Here is a 23,316-nt window from a genome sequence, read left to right as displayed (position 1 = left end):
AGGAAGAGTGGGGGTAGGGAGGAGTTTGATCCCAAGGTTCGTTGGGACATATTCTTGTAATGGCAGGCTATGGCTTGTCATTGTATTGGTATACAATCAGTAAATATGTGTGCTACTAGCACAACCAAGTAGCAGAATCCAAAATGTAGAACATTTACAAATAAAATAGCTTAATGGTTTAACTTCTTAAATGTCAGAGAAGAGCATTCAGGAAGGCGCAGGTGAAAGCGCACCACTGTGTAAGGAACTGGAATAGTCTGAGCCCTATTGCTGTTAACATTTCCCTCCTATAGGTTTAACAAAACTCTTTTAGGTTGAAAATTGGGCATTGGATTAACACTTCTGTGAACTCAATCAGCTGCACTGGAATAGTCTGAATAAACTCTTTGATGTGTTTAATTTTTTCCATGCCACCTTTGGTTGAAATATTTTTATTAGTAGTTCATTCTTTTATTGCTGATTCACATCAGAAAAACTTCCTCTGTTTGGGTGTCTCGTGCAAATTGGTAGTACATATTATAAGAATATGTGTACTGTAGCAGTTCTGTCTCACTGTTGCATTTTGCTTGCATTTCCTTCTGGTTTTCCTGGTCTTAAAGGTCAGCGGGTATGTTCAGACAGAACATTAAACTCTGATATGGCATTATGTCCATGTGTAAGTAGCCTCAATATTTTATATATACATGAGTTTTATTTTGGGATTGTGGGCTCATGTTTGTGTTGTCCATTTCCCTCTCTAATGTAGAATTTAAATCTACGCTTCTATATAAATTTTAAATTTAAGTGATCTGGCTAAAAAGGTTGGGGAAAGATATGCAAGACCATGCATTTAAGCATGTTATATAAGTAGATCTTCTTGAGCAAATTGCTTTTCGGTATATATTGGAGGCAAATAGAAACTATACAAGTGGGGATCTGCAATAAAACGCTATAGTAGGATCCCTATCCCTGAACAATAACTCTTTTGTTCAGAGTTTCTGCCTGCCTGGAGCAAGAGCCACAAAACACTGTTCATGGCTTGAAGTGAGTGATATTTCAGGAAAGGAAACAGAAAATGGGTACCCTTTTTCTTTTTCACCCTTCTGAAACCTCACATTGTGTGTGATAGTACAAAAGTCTTCAGATTTGGGGCTGGCAGCTTACCTAAGCACTTCATTGCTCAGTATTGGTTTTACTTATTTACATGAGCTTTTTGTGCTTTATTTTGATTTTGGGACAGGGAGCCATCATCTTCAGATTTGCCAGCCATCCAAAATCAGAATTAAAATGCCATAGGAATCCTGCGCTCCTATCTTGGTGCTTGTAGTATAAATGGTAGCCGAGCTTCCTTAGGATTTTGTATCTGTTTCCAGTGCTAGCAGGATGAGCATGGGGGGGGGGGATAGAATTTGCGGTGCAAAACCAGTGATGGTAGTGCCAAATATCTGTGAAAACAGGTACTTATGAGGTGCTTCCTTTTCAGTCTCAAGATTTATGAACTTTATAATTAGGATGGGTGGGGAAACTGATATCTGGACAAACACTTGAAAATGCAGTATCCTGTTTTTCACAAGTTTCATAGAAATTTAATAAAAAATTTAATTCTATTTTTCTTATCTCTTTGCTATGTTCTGGCATACTTTTTGTAAACTATAATAAATGAGCTAGGTTTGTGAGCAGAACTAGTGCAAGGTTTATGTGTATCTGCCATTGAATGAATCCAAGAAATGTGAATATTTTAGGCTCTTGTGTGAAGAATTCATTGAGCATGTTTGGTTTATAATGAAGAAAATGGGAACAGTAGTGGAAAAAGAACTCCTTTGTTTTATTGTAAAACAATAGCATAAAATAGATATGTTTAAAACAGGAGACTAAACATGGCAAACTGAGGCAGGATTTATGTGGCTGTGTCACCAAATCACTCAGGAATCCTAGGTGTAGATTACTGGAGTCTTGTATTTCTTGAGGAATACTCTCAAGCCCTCTAAGCCAGGGCTTCCCATACCAACCAATAACACAATACCCTCCCTCCTCTGGTGCCAGATGCGCGCATTGGAAGTAATTGTTGATGACGCATAACGTGATAACATCATTGGCACTCACTTCCATGTTCTGTGACCTTGGATGACTCTAAAATCATAAAGCAGATAAGAATGGGCAAGAGGGCCTAAAAATCCCAGCTAAATGACGCACAGCCAGCGGAGCAAAGCTGCAGAAGGACCTTACAGGATCTCCCGGATGGTAAATCACACGCAGCCTTGCCGGGCCTCAGAAAGCCTCCTGGACATGTCCAGAAGGTACTTCCAGAGGTCTTCTGAGGTGTTTCCGGGATGTCATGTGAGACCGTTCCACGGATTTCATTATTCATGGAAACTGGTGTCTTCAGGGGCTTGGAATGGATTCCCCGTGGATACTGAGTGCCCACTGTATGTCGGTGGGCCAGATAAGTCCTGTAGTTTATAATCTGAAGTCTATGTTCTCTTAATGACTTAAATTGCACATTTTAAATCAACCTATCAAGATTTATACTTACAGCACCATCTAGCCTATTTTTGTGTCCTATTGGTTTTAAACAGCAGCTTTTAAGTAAGCACATGCTTTTAATTGTATCAGGTAAACAAATGAGTCTTAAAAGTGCTCAACTTTGACTGGGTTGTGTCTTATTTTATTACTCTTTATAGAATATTTAAAAATATATAATGCTATTGAAGGTTTAGTTAAGAATATTGTAACTTTTTGAACACAGAACTGATAGAGATGCCTGATTGAAGCATATACTGTGGCAGTTCTGTATTGAATTATTCCATTTGATTGCATATGTTCCTGCACTCTTGATGAGATGAGCACTCATTGGCTGCAGTTCATTGAGCCTATAAACCAGGCAATATGCATGCAGCATATCTTTTTTCTTGATTGTCCAAAGAACAGACCTCCCTGGGCTACATTAGCTGCAAACTCTCCCTGACTTTTGAAAGTACAGTAGTTTACCTTGCAGTGTGTGGTGCTTTGATTTTTTTTTATTTTGGAGGGGGGGGGAGAGAAACTCCCACTGACTATGGATTGCTATGTATGTATCATATCACTACACATATTCACATTGTATTGCTATGTGTGAACTGTATCATAATCTTTGTCTCAGGAAATGGGCCTTTGAAATTAGTTTTGAACATGCCTTCTATTCTTACGGAGTAAAGAAGTCTAGAACTAAACTCCATGGGTTGTATCTCAAGTTGACTTAGTCGTAACTAATAGCCTTAGTGATGACTAACTCAATTTATGATACAACCTTTATACATTTTTGGAATATTCCTTATTTAAGTGAGAATAACTATAAGCCTGCAGACATGTATTTATGGTGAAACAAAGTTCCTAATAATTGAAAATTTGAAAATCCACCAAATAAAATAGGGCTTTCTTGCTGCATCTTCTTGTATTCTCTGAAAAGTTGTCTGTGAGGGTTAGGGGACCTTATGGAAAAGCATGAGATCTCCCATGGGGGAATCAGTGGGATAGTGGAATTGATGAAAATTGGGTATTCTCCCTTGCATCACTAGATGTGTGTCATGCCATTAGATCTATTATTATTATTCACATACTGCTTTTCAACAAAAAGTTCACAAAGCAGTTTGCAGACAAAGTCAAATAACTAAATTGCTCCCTACCCCCAAAGCGCTCACAGTATTAAAAAAAATGCAGAAGAACACCAGCAAACAGCCACTGCAAAAAAAAACTGTGCTCGGGTGAAAAAGGGCAGTTTCTCTCCCCCTGCTAAATATAAGAGGAGCATCAATTGAAAAAGTGCCTGTTACCTAGTGAAGGGAAAAAGTTGGTGCTGGAGAAAGAAAATTGGTTTTGCCACATGTGTTCCAGAAAGTCCAAAGGTAGTGACTGAAATTTTTGCTGCTCTGTGCTTTCAGTTCATTACAACTCCAGAAATCTTGGTTCATTTGTTCTCTGAAATTGTGAACGTGTGATTTTGAAAGGCAAATCACTGAAAAATGTAAACGCCTATGTAGCATGCCAGCAGTTCAGTAAAAACATAGGAATTTGGTAAGAAGTATTGAAACTAGGGTATTGTATCAAAAGCTGTGTGCTCTCTTCCAAAATCTTAGTTCTAGCAACGCTCTTCTGTAAAGGCTGGTAGAAAGTCACAGGATGTTTAGAAAAGGATTTTCAATGTGTTTAAATTGCCAGTGCTGCTCTTAAGTCTCAGAAGCAGTATTTTGAAATAGTTTTCTATTTTTTATTCTCTTCTCTCCTCCCCCCTCCATAGTTTCATTCCAATCAGCAGTGTAATTGGAATGCAACCTCAGTCTGGAGGAGGAAAGGGAATTTTTGGCAAGAGGCAGCAGAGCAGTTGGGAGATTTATTCAGATTAAAGCATAGTCTATTCATTATCAGTACAACGCACATTAACAGCAGTGTAGCATTGTGCTTCTACAGCTGAGACCTATTTTTAATGATTATGTTCCTTGTATAATACATGCAAACAGCTGGGAACCAATCCGGGAAAGCTATGTTAATGATTTTCAGCAAAATATTATTTTGGGTAGTAGAGAGAACCTTTTTCTTTCCTCCAGGCTGAGCTGTTGTGTGAACTGTGATGTATAACATAGCTATGCTACCTTGCCCCTTTTCTCACCTCTTCTGAGAAGAGCATATATGAAGTGCAATCCTAGGCATATCTGTTCAAAAGTAAGTTGACCAAGACTTTTAGTCTCTGCTAAGCATGCCTAGGATTGCAGTCTTGGAAACCAGGACACTCCTATATTATAGGGCTTTTTTTTCTTTTTGTTGTTATGAAGCTGGGCTTCAGTTACTTTTTCTGTTGATGACACAGGAAAATCCAGCAGATTAGAAAACAATCTCTCCTTTAGACCCAATTATTTCAGCTATAAAATTACTGTTAATGTCGCATTTGTTGTTTTTGACCCATCATTAATAACGATAATAGAATTTTATTTTCATAGGATAGCCCTGTGTTTTGTGTGTGCATTGCAGTTTTGACAGTTGAAAAATTTGATGGTTGCCATTTGATTCGTTTTTGTTTTTTTTCTTACTTTGATGTAGAAATGATCTACTTGTCTGCATAGTGTAGGACTGCTGTTACTGCCTCTTAAATTTCACACTTTTTGTTTTAAAAAAATGCCCAGTGCATCCAAAATACATTTGTAACGTGTACATTTGCATATTTCTAAAGCATATGCAAAAATTACAGCTGCATGAGTTATTCATTGGAAAAAATAAAAGGGTAAGAGTGTGAAGACTAATTGCTAACGTATCTAGCTAGCTTAGCAGTTCCTGATTCTTCATGAAGCTTTTTTCACCCTTCCCCAATCTTAGAAGTGTGACTTTTTCTCCAATATTTTTGCATGTACAATTCTTGCTTTATAAACTATATATAACAATAATTTTCTTGTTTGTGCTAGCTATGTGTAAATTAACAAGAAAAAAATTAGGATCCAAATCTATAGAAATATAAAATTGTGCATTGTTATCTCCATCTAATTTTTGTGCAAGCAGAATGTCCACCAAATATTAAAGTTCCAATCCCTTTTCTTCACTTTCACCAAAAGTAATATATACTTTATATCAGCTTGTGTTGGCTACTATACCACCTGTTCATTATTTTTGAACAATTTTTCTGTAAACATGTACCAAGAGAAATATTTGTATAGTTCCATAAATACTGTTTTTTGTCTTGAACTCCATTTGTACAGTGGTGGTTACATGAGCTGCTGTGCCTCTATCCTATCAGATTTTGATGGTTATCTTTCAGCTTGTTCAATATGAGGATGTGGACAGGATACCTGGAGACAGTTGTTGATGTTGCTTCTCCTCAGCCACTCAGCAGTATTGGATACTTGATACTGTGGTATCTTGTGGGCTTTCTTGTGGGAAGAGTTCTGGGAGAACAGTTTTTTCAACTGATCAATGAAACCACTAGGTGAAGTTGTCCAGATAGTTAGGCTAAGGCTGCAGTTTTCAAACTCTCCAGGAGTTTGAAACCCGCAGTAAGTCTTAGTGGGGGCGGGGGGGCGGCAGCGACGTGACCCCCAGGATCACGTCGCTCAGGGGGCTGCAGGGACTGGGGTGCACCCTCCAGTCCTTGCAGCAGCCGTCCTAGTGTGCGGAAAGGGAGAGTGGAGCGATCTGCTCTGCTTCCGCAAAAGTGGAAGCGGAGCGCAATCGCCCCACTCTCCCGTTCCCTGACCTGGGGCACCCTGCAGGCGCTTGTGCAGGGCTCCCCGTATACAGGGACGGCTACTGGTGTACCCCAGTCCCTGCAGCCCCGTCAGAAGGGAAAGCAGAGTGATCGTGCTCCGCTTCTGGTTTTGTGGAGTCGGACGCGATCGCTCCGCTTTCACTTTTCCTGACCTGGGGAGCTCTGCCAAAGGTTGCAAGTGCACCCAAGTCCCTGCAGCCCCCCTGAGCGGTGTGATCCTGCAGATTGCGCTGCTGCCTTCCCCCTGTCTCCTGGCTGCCCCCACCCCTTACGGGAGCAGAGGCCAGGACCCACAGGCTGGGGTGTCGCGACGCCCCAGTTTGAATACCACTGGGCTAAGGAGTTGTCAGTACTCTGTGATGATGATGATACCCATCTCTATCTCTAATTTACATTGGAACCTAGGGAGGCAGTGGAAGCCCTGAACCTGTCCGATGGGAGAGGGAAAGCTGAAACTTGGTGAGGGTTTGATAAAGCAATTTTTTAAATGAGTTGATATATTTAGATTCTTATCAAATTTGTTGAGTGTTCATGTGTATTCCTCTGTCTGAATGGCTCTTGAATTTTGTACAGTATACATGTAGTTCCAAATATTTATATCCCGTCTTTCCCCTTCCCATGGGGAGGTCCCTTAGGTGACTTTTTTCTATGTATTAGTAGAATACAAATGTAAAGCAATTCGTGCAGAATGCAGTGGCCTGGGTAATCATGGGAGGTAGGAGGGTTGACTTTGTCAGGCTGCTTCTCCGATGGCTGCCCTGGTTGCCAATTCATTCCCAGGCCCAATTCAAGGTGTTGGTTTAGACCTTTAAAGCCTATGCAGTTTGGGGCCAGGGTATGTGAGGGACCACCTACTTCTGTGCAAACCAGCTCATCACCTTAGGTCATCAGAGAAGGCCCCTTTTACAAGTGCCATCACTGAGGGAGGTGCAAGGGGCAGCAGTAAGAAATAGTGCCTTCTTAGTAGTGGCACCAATTCTATGAAATTCCTCTCAATTTAAGAACTGCTCCCTCCTTAGAGACTTTCTGGCATGACCTGAAGACATTTTCGTTCAGACAAGCCTTCTGAGTACTCGGCCTTTTCAATGGCATCTGATTTTACAGGCTTTATCCTTTTTATAAGGTGTTAGCTGCTGCTCTTCTGTTTGATTATAATTGTGTTTTATGGTTGTTTTAAGATTGTTTTATGGACTTCTAGCATATAGTTTTTATTTGTGATTTTATTGCCTTTTGTACTTGTTTTTTGTAAGCCACCTTGGGTCCCCTCAGAGAGAAAGGTGGGGTAAAGGTGCAGTGAATAAATAACAAATTAAAAAGAGTGGAGATAATGTCTCTCTGACTTCTCCTCCTGGCAAAGCAGTTCATGTTTCTTTGTGAGATAGGGGGAAACGGAGAAGTTTGGTATTGCCCACCTATGTTGAATGATTTCAATTACACGTTTTGTAGCTTTCACTTCATGCAGTATACAGATTGTATGGAAGAAGTGCAGATTTGGTTTCTTTGGGCTTGTGTTTTTGCTGGGACAATCTCTTCTGGTTTGTTTTGTTGTATGAGCATTAAGACAGTAAAGAGTCATATTGCATTCACAGTAGATGTGTGTCTTTTTCATAAACAAAATGGTGCTTCTGCTTAATTAGATGGAAAACTCTCACTTGGCTACAAGCATGATGAAAAGTGTCATGGAAATATTCATATGGTTAAAAAGTATAATGACTGAGAAGTCTCATGGTCATGCTAAAAATTTAGTCTCCAGCTTATCTCTAATACTTACCTGATGAGGGGTATTTGAGGTGCTCTTCCCCAAATGGCATTGTTTCCTGGTAACAAAGGAGCTGTGCAAGATGGCCAAAGCGCTGTCTTGTCTTTTGCAGCAAGTGTGACCAGCGACAGCTCAAAGTAGCACTTTTATTGGATACTGTACTTCAAAACTGTAACAAAGATGTCACTGGGAAAGCACACTCTTTGAAAGAATTGAAAGACATATCTTTTTCATAATGCCTTTATTGAAATTAAGACTGTGGAATAGCAGAGTTCGAAGGGCTGCAAGTCGTGAAATCCAATCCCCCCAGTCCATTCCTTCTAGTAAAGTGTGCAAGGATTTATTTTTCCTTTGGTACTGTGTCAAAACAGGATAGGGGACAAGGTTTGTGAATCGTATGTCTCATGCATAAAGCACTTTCCCCTGAGGTGAGGTGTGTGTGTACCAAAGGGTTCAAATGTTGGCCTAAATTGATTAGAACCAGAATATCTGTGAGCTATATATAAAGGCCTCTCCTAAAATGTCTAATGGAAGAGTCATCCTCCATGTTCCACTACCAGCAGAAGTTCAGCTAGCAGTGACAAGGGAGAGAACCTTTCTTTGGTAGAACTCCCTACCAGCAGAGATCAGAATGACCCCTCTCCCTCAGCATTTTGACTCAGCTGAAAACTCACCTTTTTATGGTTGCCTTTGAGGCTTAATTGTATATTTTATATACTATTTTATAGTTAACTTTATTTAAAAAGACTGTAAGTTGCCTTGGGCATGTCCTGATTCAAAGTGAAAGGTGAGAGAAACATTCTTCCGGTAAACAACAAATGTTCATGTACCCAGACCACTAAATTTCTTCTGGGGACCCAGAAATGCAAGTTTTTCCCCCCTTCCTCTCCTGCCTTCAACTCTATGATGTACAGGATGATAAGCAGGTCATATAGCTTGAAAAAACTTAATGTTCCAGCAACAGACCTCCTTCTACAACATCTAAACAGGAATGTATTTTTAATTGTGCTTTATCTTTTCTATACAGAACAACTTCATAATCAGGCTTATAGCAGTTAACTTGCTAAGAAACACCAAGAGTCATTTCTTGAACACATAACCTGCATTTCCTAGGTGTTACTGACTGCATATTCCTTCCCTGAATTCCGAAGATGTCAAATTGCAGATAGAAGGCATCCTCCACTTACTCTATAATATTCTTTTTAATGAGAATTGATACTTTAGGTCCTTTTTGTTTCTCTGTTGAATTTTTAGTATTTCTGACATCATATGTAAATCTTAGCAATTTAGTACAGCTGGGATTTTCAGGTCTGCTCAGAATTTTTGGGCAAAATACAAACATGTTTTGGGAACAGGGGTGAGCCTGAACTTTAAAAGAAGGTCAAATAGATACCTTGAAATTAAAAGGCTGTTAAAGCATTATGGCTTATTGTCCAAAGAACTTAGAGGTAAATATTATGGTGTACCTCATTCAATACGAGAGTCTAGTGATCCCATTCAAGTCATGTTGGTTTTCAGTAACAGAACAAGAACTTCCCTAAAAATCATCAGGAATGTTTTTCAGCAATTTCAAAGCACTGGTATGTTGGGACAGAGAGAGCAACCATGCTGTTCATCATACCCTTCTATTCAGATGCCAAAAAGCTAAAACACAAGTGATGAAAGATTTGATTATTCCTGCTCAGAATTTATCAGGAAATCCTACCTCTATTCTCAGGCTATATAAAGAACAAGCTTTAGGCATTTTGGTTGGATAGCAGTGATCTCGGAACACTTGGTGTTAACATTGTTGCCCAACACATTAGTACTGTACACATTTCCATGGTACTGGGTGCATGGCAGACAAGAATGGCTCAGTCTAGTCCAGCCATTTTCAACCACTGTGCCATGGCACACTGGTGTGCTGCAGATGGTCTGCAGGTGTATTGTGAGAGGAGGAGGAGGATCATTTGGGGCCACTGGGTGATGCAAGCCCCTGCTGTCAATGGGTGTGTCTTGTCAATTGTCAAAAAACTGATAGTGTGCCTTGACAATTTTAGCACCTTATCAGTGTGCCCTGAGATGAAAAAGGTTGCAAATTGCTGGTCTAGTCTGTCATTCTGCCTGGTCTGATGGTATAGAAGTATCATGTCCCATTGGTTTTTAGGGAAAAGGTCAAACTTTGATTCACTAAAGCATCCCTCCCTTTCACAGTTTGGCTTAGAAGAAACCTTAGCTTTTGGAAAATTTATGTAAAATTCCATAAATGTGCTTGGTCAGCAAATTTAAACCTGTAAGCAAGCCCACATCCTGGGAACTTACATAATTTACAATAAACAAGACCATTAGACAGTGTTTCCCAGACTGTGTGTTGGGACCCACCAGTGGGTTGCAACCTGCTTGTTGGTGGATTGTGAAACTGAAACTGAGAAAAATGTATTGAACCCTATGGAAAACTGAGCTGCACTGTGTGTTTACTAATGAGTAGGCGACCGTGCCTCATGTGCTTCAAAGGGCAGGCCAAGAGGAACACAGTGCCACCAGAATGGTCCTGATCCAAAGAAAACAGGTTGAACACAAAAACTCTCGAGAAGGGAGTCCCGTCCCCCCCACAACTGACAAGGAAAATGTATTGAGCTCTATGGAAAGTGAAAGTGAGCCACATATGCACATTTACTCATGAGTAAGCAACTGTGCCTCAGCTCTTATCAAAGTCAGGGTGAAGAACGCAACGCCACCAGAATAGTCCCAAACTGATGAACATGGAACTTAACAAATGCACCAGAAGGTGGCTCCCTTTTATCCTAGTAAAAAGGATAAAAGCAGGCTTGAGTAAAGTGGAACTTTTTGGGAAAAGTTTTGTAAATCTAGGTGGGTCCCGATAGTCTCATTTTAAAAAATTTGGGAACCGCTTTCGTAAGGAGATGGTAGCTGAGGAGAAAAAGAAATATCTGGATGTGTATTCCACTGAAAGTGACGCATACATGCGGGTGCACACATTTACACATCTAGAACTGGTTTTGGGGTAAAAGTTGAGCTATGCCATACTGGCAGACAATAAAACTGGCAAGATGGCATTGATCTGCTTGCCTTAGCTCTTCCTGTGTCCTCTTCAAGCAAAAGCCATGTAAGGTCTTCATTGGCTCTCAGCTATATTGTGAGGTGGTAGTAGCATATATGATGCTGTAGCATTCCCTTACTTGCGTCAAACAGTGAAGATGAAAGAAGCCCTAAAATGGTTCTGAAGCAGTATAGTTTTTTCTGAGGACCTTTGTGCTGTCCTTCAAAACGGTTGTGTGTCAAACTTCAATATGGCACCACACTTGTCTTTTTAGTTTAGTTTTTTTAGTTTTAGTTATTCAGATCCAAAATATTTTTTCTCTCCTAAATGAAAAGTAACATACTTAATTTTGCTTCGAAAGTCTTGGCACCACATCTTGAATATTTGGAGGCTAATTGTACTTTTCAGTGTCTACTGCTCATGCAAAAGGTGGAGGGGCACAGGTTTCAGTGATTTACCCTTACCCCTCTAGACACTTGTGCAACATCCCATCTTGTTCCTGTGGGTTCCCCACCTCTTAAGAGTGGATTTTTCAGGGGATACAGGGAACTGGAGAGGGAAGGAGGAATAGCTGAAAATGGTCTTTCCCCTTCTTGCACAATTGGATGTAACTCGGTATTGCCACACATGCTCTCAGGTGTTACATATGCACATGGGGCAAATATAGTACATGTGCAAGAACTCAGTGCAGTGGCTCATGTCATAGTTCAGTGGACTGCCATGAAATGAGGAGGGAGGCAAGTATATGGGTGCAACAATACATTGCTTTTGTGGGGATAAATAGTGCAATAACTGGAAAGGGAAATAAAAAAGAATGCAATGAAGTATTCACAAAATAGTTGCTTACACAACAAAGCCCTAAGTGAGGGTTGGGTGGGCAGTTTTAGGATTTTGCCTCTGCTATGGCTTCCATCCCAATTAATGAGACTTCCTTGTAAGTAAATGTTCCTAAGATCATAAAGCTGGTTTCCAAAAGGATAAAATAAATACTAAATCTAACCTCCAGTGTACCTGGCTTGCAGTGACAAATGGCTTAATGTACCAGAGATTATTCTGTTATTCTTGTCTGTAATGCTCCATGCTTTGTCTAGACTTAAAACTATCCGTCTCTCTTTTACTGACTTAACTTCCAGAAACCCCTTGACCAGCAAGATCCTCCCAGTAATGCTTTCCTCATGTCCAACCTTACTTTAGTTCTAAAGAACCTTCTGTGTCTAACCTGGATAATCTTCCTTCCCAGTTGAGAGAGGGAGACATTTGATGTATATGAAGCTACAACTGCTGCTGAAGCATGCCAAAGCAGATTATGTGGTCTAAATTTCCATCTTGAGCAGTTTTGCCACTGCACTCTTCTGGAGGCCGTAATACTCTGCTGTACGCTCTCATCTTCGGTGTAGTGGTAGCTTGTAGTTTGTAGTGGAATGTATGGTTTTGCCTGTTTCAAGTAGTTCACATTTCCTCCTGTGATGGTAGTAAGGGAGCAGGAAAAGAGGGAATCCCCATTGTGACAATTTCACTGCAGCTGGCTATTAAGTCAATCATCTCTTTATTCTTCATGACTGGCAATAAAAAAAGAGGGTGTGGGGTGGCAGTCGGTGTGTCTCTGGGCACCATGGTATGTAGGCTGTGACTCCTGACTTGCAGTTGGTATGATGTGGCTCTTAATCTGCTTTGTGTTTTTGGAAATGCTGTGTATATATAAAGCTAAAACTCTTAATTTCATTATATTTTGTTTGGTTTTGTCTTACAGTTCTGTGTGCAAAAAACTTGGTGAAAAAGGATTTTTTCCGTAAGTAAACACTTAAACATTTATGTTTGTAATGCATGTTATCTAAGTTTTGAATGTCTCGTTATCTTGGCTGCTTATCATAATCTAACCATGAAGTCTGGGAGCTCTGATACCTGAGTGACTGCAACTTAGGTGGGAGTGTGTCCATTCATATTCCAAGCATTCAGTGTTCTGGATTGGTGCTGAGGAGGTTGCGTTTAGAAGATTGAATTCTGAAACCTTTTTCTTCTGGCACATTTAATTACCTGTCATTCTGCTGGGAGCATTCTGCAAAATTAATATTTAAATTCTTGTAAGTATAAAGAAAATCTGAAAATAGGCCAATAATATATTTTCACTGGATCTGATGTTTAAGGCTCTGATCCAAGGGACTCTGCATGCATATTCAGTTCGAACACTTCTGTAGAGGGGCTGTCTTCAGACTCTTATTATCACAGAGCACCTAAAAATTCCTTCAGGTTCAGAAAAACTGCCTGGAAATTTGGTATGAGTATGTTTGGAAGGGGATTGTGCAGACTGTTGTGAAGTGTTTTCACTTGGGTTTTTCTTTGATACATTTAGTGTGAGAATATGTTAAGGCCCTTATGTTGGGCGTGATCATTTTCGTACTACAGAATTATTATGAATTCATAATTGCTATATATGTTCCATAGTGTTAACACAAGTAGAGGTTTCAAGAAGGCCTTGGTCTGTTGATTTTGGAGCTATGGAAATAGCTTTCCTATTCTCAGTATTGGAGTGGTGAAAATGTTAAGAATGAGTTTTTTTTGTATTTATGATGATAGCCCACTGTGTCTTGAGGTACCCTTGCTGTATGTCCAAGTAAACAAACCCTGAAGGGCAGGTGTGCTGTAATGCATAAGTAAAGAAAACCAAGATATGGACCTTGCTTATACATTTCATTTCGAGAAAAAGCACCAATGAATCCCCACTTGCTTTGTTTTGGGATTTTCACTTTTGGTAGTAATGCTTGAGAGGTTCAGGGTGGAAGATGATTGAAAACAGACATAGGCAAATTTACTTTACATATATGCTTGAAATGGTTTTCAAAATAAATGAAACACCTAGGACAGAGGTTCCCAAACTGGGATGTTGCAACACCGCAGCTAGGGAAGCCCGGTTGCTGCCCCATTAAAAGGTGGTAGCGGTGACACCTCCACATTTGCAGTGTTTTTGCAGCAAAAGGGCTTTTTTACTTACAGGGGCAGCGCCAGCCCTCCAGAGGGTGTGGGGAGCCCGCGGACCCCTCTGCAGGGCTCCCTGTGCCTCAAAACATGTCTCAGCAGTGATTGTGACCCACTTCCAGTTTCGTCCAAAAACCAGAAGTGGTTCGCAATTGCTCCTGAGAGCTGTTTTGAGGTGCGGGGTGGCCTGCAGAAGGGTCCCCTCTCCAGCCTCAGTAAGCAAGTCCTTTTGTTGCAGTAGCAGCACAATCATGGTGGTCCCACTGCTGCCGCCTTCGTGCCTCCTCATCAATTGACCAGAGGTCCCAGCTGACCTAGAATATTGTAAGAGAAGTACTACTGTTCAGTGAACACAAATGGTAATTTGAAAGAACTAAAATGTTTAATATAGAAAGTCAACAAATAACCAATCAGTGTTGACTAAGGTGATTTAATTTGATTGTGTCTACCCCATTATGTTTTGTTCCCTCCTTTTTGACAGGGCTTCCGGATCCATTTGCTAAAGTGGTGGTTGACGGATCTGGCCAGTGCCATTCTACAGATACTGTGAAGAATACCCTTGATCCAAAGTGGAATCAGCATTATGACTTGTAGGTGTCAGTGGGGATGAATGAAATATCAGATTTTGAGATGAGTGTATGCTACGTTGAAGTGTGTGTTAGCTATTTCAGTGCAGTTCTAGACATGTCTGCTTAACCCATTTCTGCCCAGCCCACATTTGATCCCTGTTGCATATATGCAACTTCGGGCAGAAATGACTTAAAAGTAATACCTTTTGAGTTTGGAGTGGTTTTACTGCTGGCTAAGTGGGCACAGGATAGTAGTCTTAGTAAATGGCTAATACTTTTGCTTTTTCTAGCTGAAACATAATCTCACTGCCTATGTGGTACTTCTCACCTGTAGCTACGTATCAACAGTCTTTTACTGATTGAGTACCCTTATGACAATTGGACCTAGGCATGGGATGAAATCTGTGCTACTACCACTACCTCCCTTTCATTTTCTAATCTTTTCTTTCAAAATGTTTCTTACAACAAAATTGCCCAACTAATTTTATGCAGTTCTAATATGAAAATAAAGACTGTAGGCAAAGGTGACAGCTTTTTGAAAACCTGTTGGGACCTACTAAAAGTTATGTCATTGACTGGAAGTGAAATCATCAAGCAGGAAAAATTTTAACACCCCCCCATACAACAAAATCAAATACTCCCAAACATCCCAAAGGCTGCAGTTGTGTCCACACTTATCCAGGAGAAAACCCCTTTGACTGTCATTGTTGAAAGCATATACAGCACATAGTAGCCTGTTAAAAGTACAGATCTGTAACATTTTCCCAAATGCAGTCACAGACCATGGAAACATCAACTCTAATATATTAAATAGAAGCTACACATTGAAATGAATGGGAACTCACCTGAAATTGGCTTGCGACCCACCTAGTGGGTCTTAACCCACAGTTTGAGAAACACTGATCTAATGTATTCAATGTTGTAGCTCCATGTTGAATGGTCACAGTACCTCAGTAGTAACTGACTATTTGCTCTGTGGTTTACTAGAAGTTTGTAGATACAACTTTTATAGCTGCCCATTTTTTAAGTTTACTGTTGTAAATTTAATGAGGTTTCTAAGCTAGTAAGAGGTGCAGTTTTGGTGACCGCCCCCCTGCCGTTGCTCCTCACTTTTGTGCAAATATACGAGCCTCATAAGACTTTGAGAGAGAACAATGAAATTCAACAATATAAGGCAGTAGTTTTCAAACTCTCAGGGAGAGTTTGAGGGCCACTAAATCTTTGCTGCAGGCAGTGGGGGTGGGGGGAAGGCAGAGTCACGATGCCCGGCATCGTGCCTCAGTTTGGGGCACAGGGGCGCGCTGCCACTCACTGCCACCTGGAAGAGCCTCTTGGAGGTCGGGGGAGCCCGGCACCAGCCTCAGCAGGGGTCCCCACGCAGCACAGAGCCCTCCAGAAGGTGATCGTGACCACTTCCTGTTTCTCGATTGCAAAACAGGAAGTGGTCATGATCACCTTCTGGAGGGCTGTGTGCTGCATGGGCAGCCCTGCTGAAGCTGTTGCCGGGCTCCGCCAACCCCCGGGAAGCTCCTGCAGGCGGTGGTGAGTGGCAGCGCGCCCTGTGCTCAGCATTGCTGCCTCAGAGGCGCGATGCTGGACATCACCTCTCTGCCTTCCCCTCCTCCCCTCCCCTTAAGGGAGAATTGCCCAGGGCTCTCAGTCTGGGCTGTCGCAATGGGTATCCCAGTTTGAAAATCACTGGGATAAGGTGAGGAAACAGGAACGCAAGGCTACAGTTCCGTGGCAGTTGGGGAGATGTTGGAATCTAGTGATTGCTGATACCTTTGGAGTGCTTGTACAAATGTAAGTACACTGTACTCAAAGGGGTATGGTTGAGTATCACATGGAGCAATCTTCCTATTAGACAACCATGACTGTTTCATGTGATATTCAACCCACTTGTGCTTTCCTTTAAATATAGTGCACCTTCAGAACCCTTGTAATTGTAAACAATATGTATAAGACAATATTTGCATTCCTATGTGTTTCTCAATCACAGTTAAGCATCTGTAGCACTGTGTTATCATAAATGATAGGCCCTAAAACTTTGAATGATAAATCACAAGCCATTATCATTGTCACCCTCATGTAAGCACTGCTTTACAATAGGTGAGATGACAGGTCTACCCTGAGGGATCCATCACACACATTCACTGACTTGCTTTCTCCTTCATTCTCATTTAAATATATTTGTATAATAAAGAAACAGTTTTTTCCCTTTTGTTAATTTGTATTGTGTTTAAAAAAAAAAAAAAGCCCCAGACTTTTGCATTCTGTCTTGTTCTAGGAATAGGATGTATGTCTGGATCCAGGTAATTAAGGAACCTTGTATAAACACTGTTGATGCAGTTTTGGCTTTTGAGTAGCCTTGTAGCAGTCAAGGTACTGGCTGTTTTGCTTAGTTTATGCAGCATATCACTTAAGCGTACTGACATTCCAACACAACACACACATTCTGAGCTCTCTGCGCAGAACAGTTAGGAATTCTGTCACTTTTGCAGAAAATAACAAAATATGGTAAAGATAACGTATAGCGTTTTGCTGTGTGCTTGTGGTCCCACAGCCTGGGATTGTTTGCCTAGCTGTCCTCTCTTGAAAATAGTTGCATAACAGATTCTGAAGACATTATAATAATGTTTACCCTAACAACACACTATTGCAGGGGAATGCTTGTCTCTGACGTATGACACATTCATTGTTACAGGAAATTGCTTGCATGCCAAGGATAACAGTGTCTCACTGGCAAAATGCCCATTTCTCTTCTATGGCTGCAGAACATTGGTGATCAACTAGAGAAAGGGGGCAAATATGTGAAGTTCTTAGAACCATGATCATAAAATCGCTGTAGGTTTATTTTTTTCTGCTTGAAGAAGAAAAAAGTTGATTATTTTTTTAATGAGTGGAAAAAAATACTGTCCTTTGACTTCATGGTGGCTTATGAAAGACCTTGGCTTGGCATTCTACTAACCTGTTAAAATTCCTCCCTACCCCAAGGAAACTAAGTTTAAATCTAAAATAGCTTTGTGATGCGAAACAATGTTTCACGCCAATCTTTAAAAAGGGAAAGAGGGGGGACCCGGGAAACTATAGGTCAGTCAGCCTAACATCTATACCGGGTAAGATGGTGGAATGCCTCATCAAAGATAGAATCTCAAAACACATAGACGAACAGGCCTTGCTGAGGGAGAATCAGCATGGCTTCTGTAAGGGTAAGTCTAGCCTCACAAACCTTTTAGAATTCTTTGAAAAGGTCAACAGGCATGTGGATTTGGGAGAACCCGTGGACATTATATATCTGGACTTTCAGAAGGCATTTGACATGGTCCCTCACCAAAAGCTGCTGAAAAAACTCCACAGTCAGGGAATTAGAGGGTAGGTCCTCTCCTGGATTGAGACCTGGTTGAAGTCCAGGAAATAGAGAGTGGTTGTCAATGGGCAATTTTCACATTGGAGAGAGGTGAAAAGCGGTGTGCCCCAAGGATCTGTCCTGGGACCGGTGCTCTTCAACCTCTTCCTAAATGACCTGGAGACAGGGTTGAGCAGTGAGGTGGCTAAGTTTGCAGACGACACCAAACTTTTCCAAGTGGTGAAGACCAGAATTGATTGTGAGGAGCTCTGGAAGGATCTCTCCAAACTGGCAGAATGGGCAGCAAAATGGCAGATGTGTTTCAATGTAAGTGTAAAGTCATGCACATTAGGGCAAAAAATCAAAATTTCACATATAGGCTAATGGGTTCTGAGCTGTCTGTGACAGATCAGGAGAGAGATCTTGGGGTGGTGGTCGTGGACAAGTCAATGAAAGTGTCGACTCAATGTGCGGCGGCAGTAAAGAAGGCCAATTCTATACTTGGGATCATTAGAAAAGGTATTGAGAACAAAATAGCTAATATTGTAATGCCGTTGTACAAATCTATGGTAAGGCCACACCTGGAGTATTGTGTCCAGTTCTGGTCGCCGCATCTCAAAAAGGATATAGCGGAAATGGAAAAGGTGTAAAAGAGGGCAACTAAGATGATTGCTGGACTGGGGCACCTTCCTTATGAGGAAAGGCTGCGGCGTTTGGGCCTCTTCAGCCTAGAAAAGAGACGCCTGAGGGGGGACATGATTGAGACATACAAGATTATGCATGGGAAGGATAAAGTGGATAGAGAGATGCTCTTTTTACTCTCACATAGCACCAGAACCAGGGGCATCCACTAAAATTGAGTGTTGGGAGAGTTAGGACAGACAAAAGAAAATATTTCTTTACTCAGCGTGTGGTTGGTCTGTGGAACTCCTTGCCACAGGATGTGATGACAGCATCTGGCCTGGATGCCTTTAAAAGGGAATTGGACAAGTTTCTGGAGGAAAAATCCATTACGGTTACAAGCCATGATGTGTATGTGCAACCTCCTGATTTTAGAAATGGGCTATGTCAGAATGCCAGATGCAAGGGAGGGCACCAGGATGAGGTCTCTTGTTATGCGGTGTGCTCCCTGGGGCATTTGGTGGGCTGCTGTGAGATACAGGAAGCTGGACTAGATGGGCCTATGGCCTGATCCAGTGAGGCTGTTCTTATGTTCTGTGTTAATGTTGAAATTGTGTTTCTTGTTTCTGCAACTATTTTGTAGTGTAGAGAAATGTAAGCATTGATGTGGTCTCCAATTCTGGTTTTGATGAGAGTGTGTAAGACGATGGGGACAATGAAATATGTCTGCAGATTCCATTTTCTTGGACTAGTTGTGGTGTTGGGAGAAAAACAGTTACGACATCTGGGTTCTCCTCCAGAATAGAACTTACCCAATAGTGGTCCCCTTCATGTCAAGTTGAATGCTGTCAAGATTATAAAATAATAAACAATCTATAAACTATTGGTTCCTCAATTTGTTCATGGTGCCTCTATAGTTCTGTTGCTGTGTGTTAGAGATCATGAGCACCATCCTGCAGTGTATTAAAGCGTGGCTGAAGGGTTAAAACAAAGAAGAAATAATGGAATCTTTTCAAGAAGGAGCCAATTGCTTGCTCCAATCCTTCCAGTTCAGTTGCACTTTGGAAGCATGCGCAGGTGGAGGTATCAGCAATAACTGCTTATTCGACACCAGAAAGTAATGCAATTGGTCTCCCCTTCTCCCCCCCCTTTGCCAAAAGCAAATCCATATCCTAGTGGTAGGTGGACCATGCTACCGTGAAGAGAATAGAAGACTATTAATATGTATTTATATATTCTAATATCTTGTTTATCTTCATATTTATGTATTTTCTTAACAGAAATTCCAAGTTCTGTGTTAACCTTGCAAGTTGATTTGAAACTTGCAACAAATGCAAAGTAACCTTATTCCAGTGGACTGTTCTCTCTGTGTACCTGCAGTAAAAGCTATGCAGTCGGCTAACTGGAGGGCTTTTCCAAAAAACTCAATTCAACCATAAAGGAAATGTTTTTCTTCCTTTTGGAAAAACATTCTTTGTTTGGCAAGTGTGCTCTGAATTTGCTTGACACGGGAACTGTGTGTTTTGTAGAGGTTCCCAAATGCTTTCAGCTGCCTAGTTGTTGTAGCTCTTAGTTGTTTGGCATAGTGGATGTTAATGGGTATGGATATCTGACTCGGAAGCACTATAATTACTGAAATTGTGAAGATATGGATCACATGTATTTACCAAATTGTCACAGTAGGAAGGAAGAATGCTAAACATGAAAAGTGAACATTGGAAAAGATGTTATGCCTAGTGCTCTTTTTTCTTTTGTGCCTGCAGTTTGTAGTTTAGAAACAAGCAAATAGAATATGAAACAGAATTAGCTTTACTTCTCTGTTGCTTTTTGGCTCATTTCACTTTTGAATAGAATTAAATTGCTATTGTGGAGGCTGATGGGCCAAAATATCACCTGATTGAAAACTACAGCAGTCTCTTTGTATGATTCTGACAACTTCATTTGTTTTTAAAATAACACAAAACTGTGTACTGGTTTTAGCTTAAATATAACCAGAGCACAATTTTTCTTTTTCCTTAATCACAGGAGTGTGTATGAATGTGTGATAATGATGTTGCCTGCTGTGCTTGCTTGCTCTTTTCTTGAATGTAAGTAGTAAAGAGGAATCCTCTAGTATCCTACTCTCCAAATGCCCTCATACAAGCAAAAGCAGGATAGGGAAAGCATTACATGAAAAATCACTTGTAAAGAGCTACCGCTGAAAATCTGAAAAGGTAGGTCAGGGTTTTGGCCTACCAGCCTTGACAGCTTCATTTACAGTTGGATAATCAAAGTTGTATTAAAGCTCTGGGGTGGGGGCAGAAATAGGTAATTTCTTAGTGAGCAAGTGTAGGAGGATGTGTTCAGTACATTAAATACTCAGATATTCATACTGACAGGGAATATGTAATGGAAGAAGACTGCTAAACATCTCTTGGGAAGAGCCATAATTCTTAAATTTTATATCCCCTAGGATTAAACACCCAATGATATACCAGTCATTTTCAGTTAGACATACTGTCATTGTCTAGCCAAAGGACGTCGGGATTGTTTGATTTATGCAAGACATTTGAAAAGCTGTTTCAAAATTCTTTCATGTAAAATTTGTTTTATGAATAAATTACTTGGTTACTTGCTGCCAATGTGTAGCATGCTTTTCCTGAGAATTTGACCTCTTTTGCCAGAGGAAACCATGTTTGCTCTTAGCCTCAAAAACATCTTGCTGTCAACAATAAGTATTCTGTAGACGGTCTAAAATTTGCAAGCAGTATAATTGTTTTGCTCTGATTCTTATCCTTTTCAGATATATTGGGAAGTCAGACTCTATAACAATCAGCGTATGGAACCACAAGAAAATCCATAAAAAACAAGGAGCTGGTTTTCTGGGCTGTGTGAGACTTCTTTCCAATGCCATCAACCGCCTTAAAGACACTGGTTGTGAGTAGACAGACTGCAGAATGCATCCCTGTCTTGGAACAAGTGTGTTAGAAAGACTTTACAATATACCATTACGTGACGGTTATCTATCCTTATGGGGGTTTATTTTGAGTACCGCAGACACTAGAGTATAAGTCAATCTCACAAATAAGTCGAGGGCAGGTTTTTTTTAGCAAAAATCGTAGAATTTTCTATCACGGTCAGATAAACTTAGGGGGGTGCCTGACTACAATTCTGGGACTCCCCACTGATACAAAAAACCGCAGGTCCTCAGCTCCCTATATTAAAATGGCATAGCACTGTTTGTAGATGGCAGGCTCTAAGGCCCAGCGTCTTCCTGCTTGCCTGATTGACCTGCTGGCTGGTTGTGAAGTGTCTCTCTGCAGGAAGGAGCTGTTGGGAGAGGCAAAGAGGAAAGCATGGCTCGCTGGAGCATGAAATTGTACAGAATGAACTTTGCTGGCATCCAGGGAGAAGGCAGGAATGAGAGAGGAATCAAGGGGAATTTTTTTGATCTGCATTGTACTGTATTTGTACATGGCAAGCTCTAAGACTCAGCAGCAGCCTTTTTGCCTGCCTGAGTGACTTGCTGGCTACTAGTTGCAAAGCTTCTACCTGCAAGAAGGAGCTATTGGGAGAGGTAAAGCATGGCCAGCCGGAGCATGAAATTACCAGGGTGATCTTGTGCCTGCTGCTCCTCTGGGTTTCTCCTGGCTGCTGTGACACCCCTGAGTGACCTGCAGATAGGACAAGGAGATGATTTATGTTGGATTTTTTGGTTAAAAATGTCTTGCCTTATAGGAGAGTATCTAAGGTAGATGCTTTTCTTCTCACAGTAAGTTCTGTAAATGTTTAGGTGGGGGTACTACATCATTGGATGTTGTATCTTGTGTGATGGTACATAGTAAGGTGCAGATGTCTGTCTTTTTATAGATCAGAGGTTGGATCTGTGCAAACTTGGGCCAAATGACAATGATACTGTTAGAGGACAGATAGTAGGTAAGTACTGGTTTGTGTTTGTTACTCTGACAGTGGAGTTTGAATTGTCCTTAAAACACCATGGACTAATAAATGAATATGGAAATATGTGCCTGAGGAGGCCAGCTCCCCCCACTGCTCAAGAATGGGCCCTTGTGAAGAGAGGCATGGTTTTGATATAGTCCTGTCCAGTATTGGCAGCAAATCCAAAACGTGTGGTGTGACTTACTGCTCACAAGAGGAGGCTTGAAGGAGTTGTCCTCCTTCCTCACTGAAGGTGGTAGCTACTTCTGCCACACTATCTTGAATTTCTCCCTCAAGAATAATAAAAGAGCTTCTTTATTGACTTTTTCTGACATAATTATCTCTATTTGATTAGCCAAATATCTAACCAGCATAGATTGGCAGTGGTAATGTACCAAGCAGGAATTAAGCCATTTCTGCCCAATGTTGCATAAACGCAACAGGGATCAAATGTGTACACACCTGTTGGCTGGGTAGAAATGGGTTAAATGTAAGGGCTTTTAGTCAGCCAAATGCAAGGGTTTTCGGTGTTTTGATATGCAATGGGAGAGAGTACTGCAGTTCTCCCATTGAAAGCAATGAACCTTAAAATGGTTTAACTTTGACTGGTTCAAGTCATGCTCCAACTCTTGCAAGCAACCCGTTGCCCATGTGATTCTTTTTAGTAAGAACAGCTGCAGCATGGCAAGAGGTATGTACTGTGCTGGCGCAACTAAGTGATGGTACATTGAAAGTGGGCTTTATTTAACAACATCCCTCTGAAAACAATTACTTATAGCATTGCACTATGAATTATGTTTTTAAGCCATTACTATTTATGGGGGAGAGGGTGGAGGGTCGGGGAGAGGCAGTACCTGTATGATTGAATAATTTCTTTTAAGACTT

At 41.0% G+C, this 23,316-nt stretch overlaps 1 protein-coding gene across 1 annotated transcript in view; it reads left to right on the top strand.

The window, feature by feature from the left end:
* SMURF2 (SMAD specific E3 ubiquitin protein ligase 2) overlaps nt 1-23,316 on the top strand; it is an 84,516-nt gene that overhangs the window by 26,694 nt on the left and 34,506 nt on the right. Inside the window, exons 2-5 of the mRNA XM_066614744.1 lie at nt 12,755-12,793; nt 14,459-14,567; nt 21,296-21,429; nt 22,363-22,428. Coding sequence (XP_066470841.1) covers nt 12,755-12,793; nt 14,459-14,567; nt 21,296-21,429; nt 22,363-22,428 — 348 coding nt within the window. The remainder of the gene's footprint in view (nt 1-12,754; nt 12,794-14,458; nt 14,568-21,295; nt 21,430-22,362; nt 22,429-23,316) is intronic.

Source organism: Tiliqua scincoides, chromosome 2, assembly GCF_035046505.1.
Source record: "Tiliqua scincoides isolate rTilSci1 chromosome 2, rTilSci1.hap2, whole genome shotgun sequence".
NCBI lineage: Eukaryota > Metazoa > Chordata > Lepidosauria > Squamata > Scincidae > Tiliqua > Tiliqua scincoides.
Note: the sequence above shows the minus strand (reverse complement) of the source record. Positions and strands in the feature narration are given on the sequence as shown.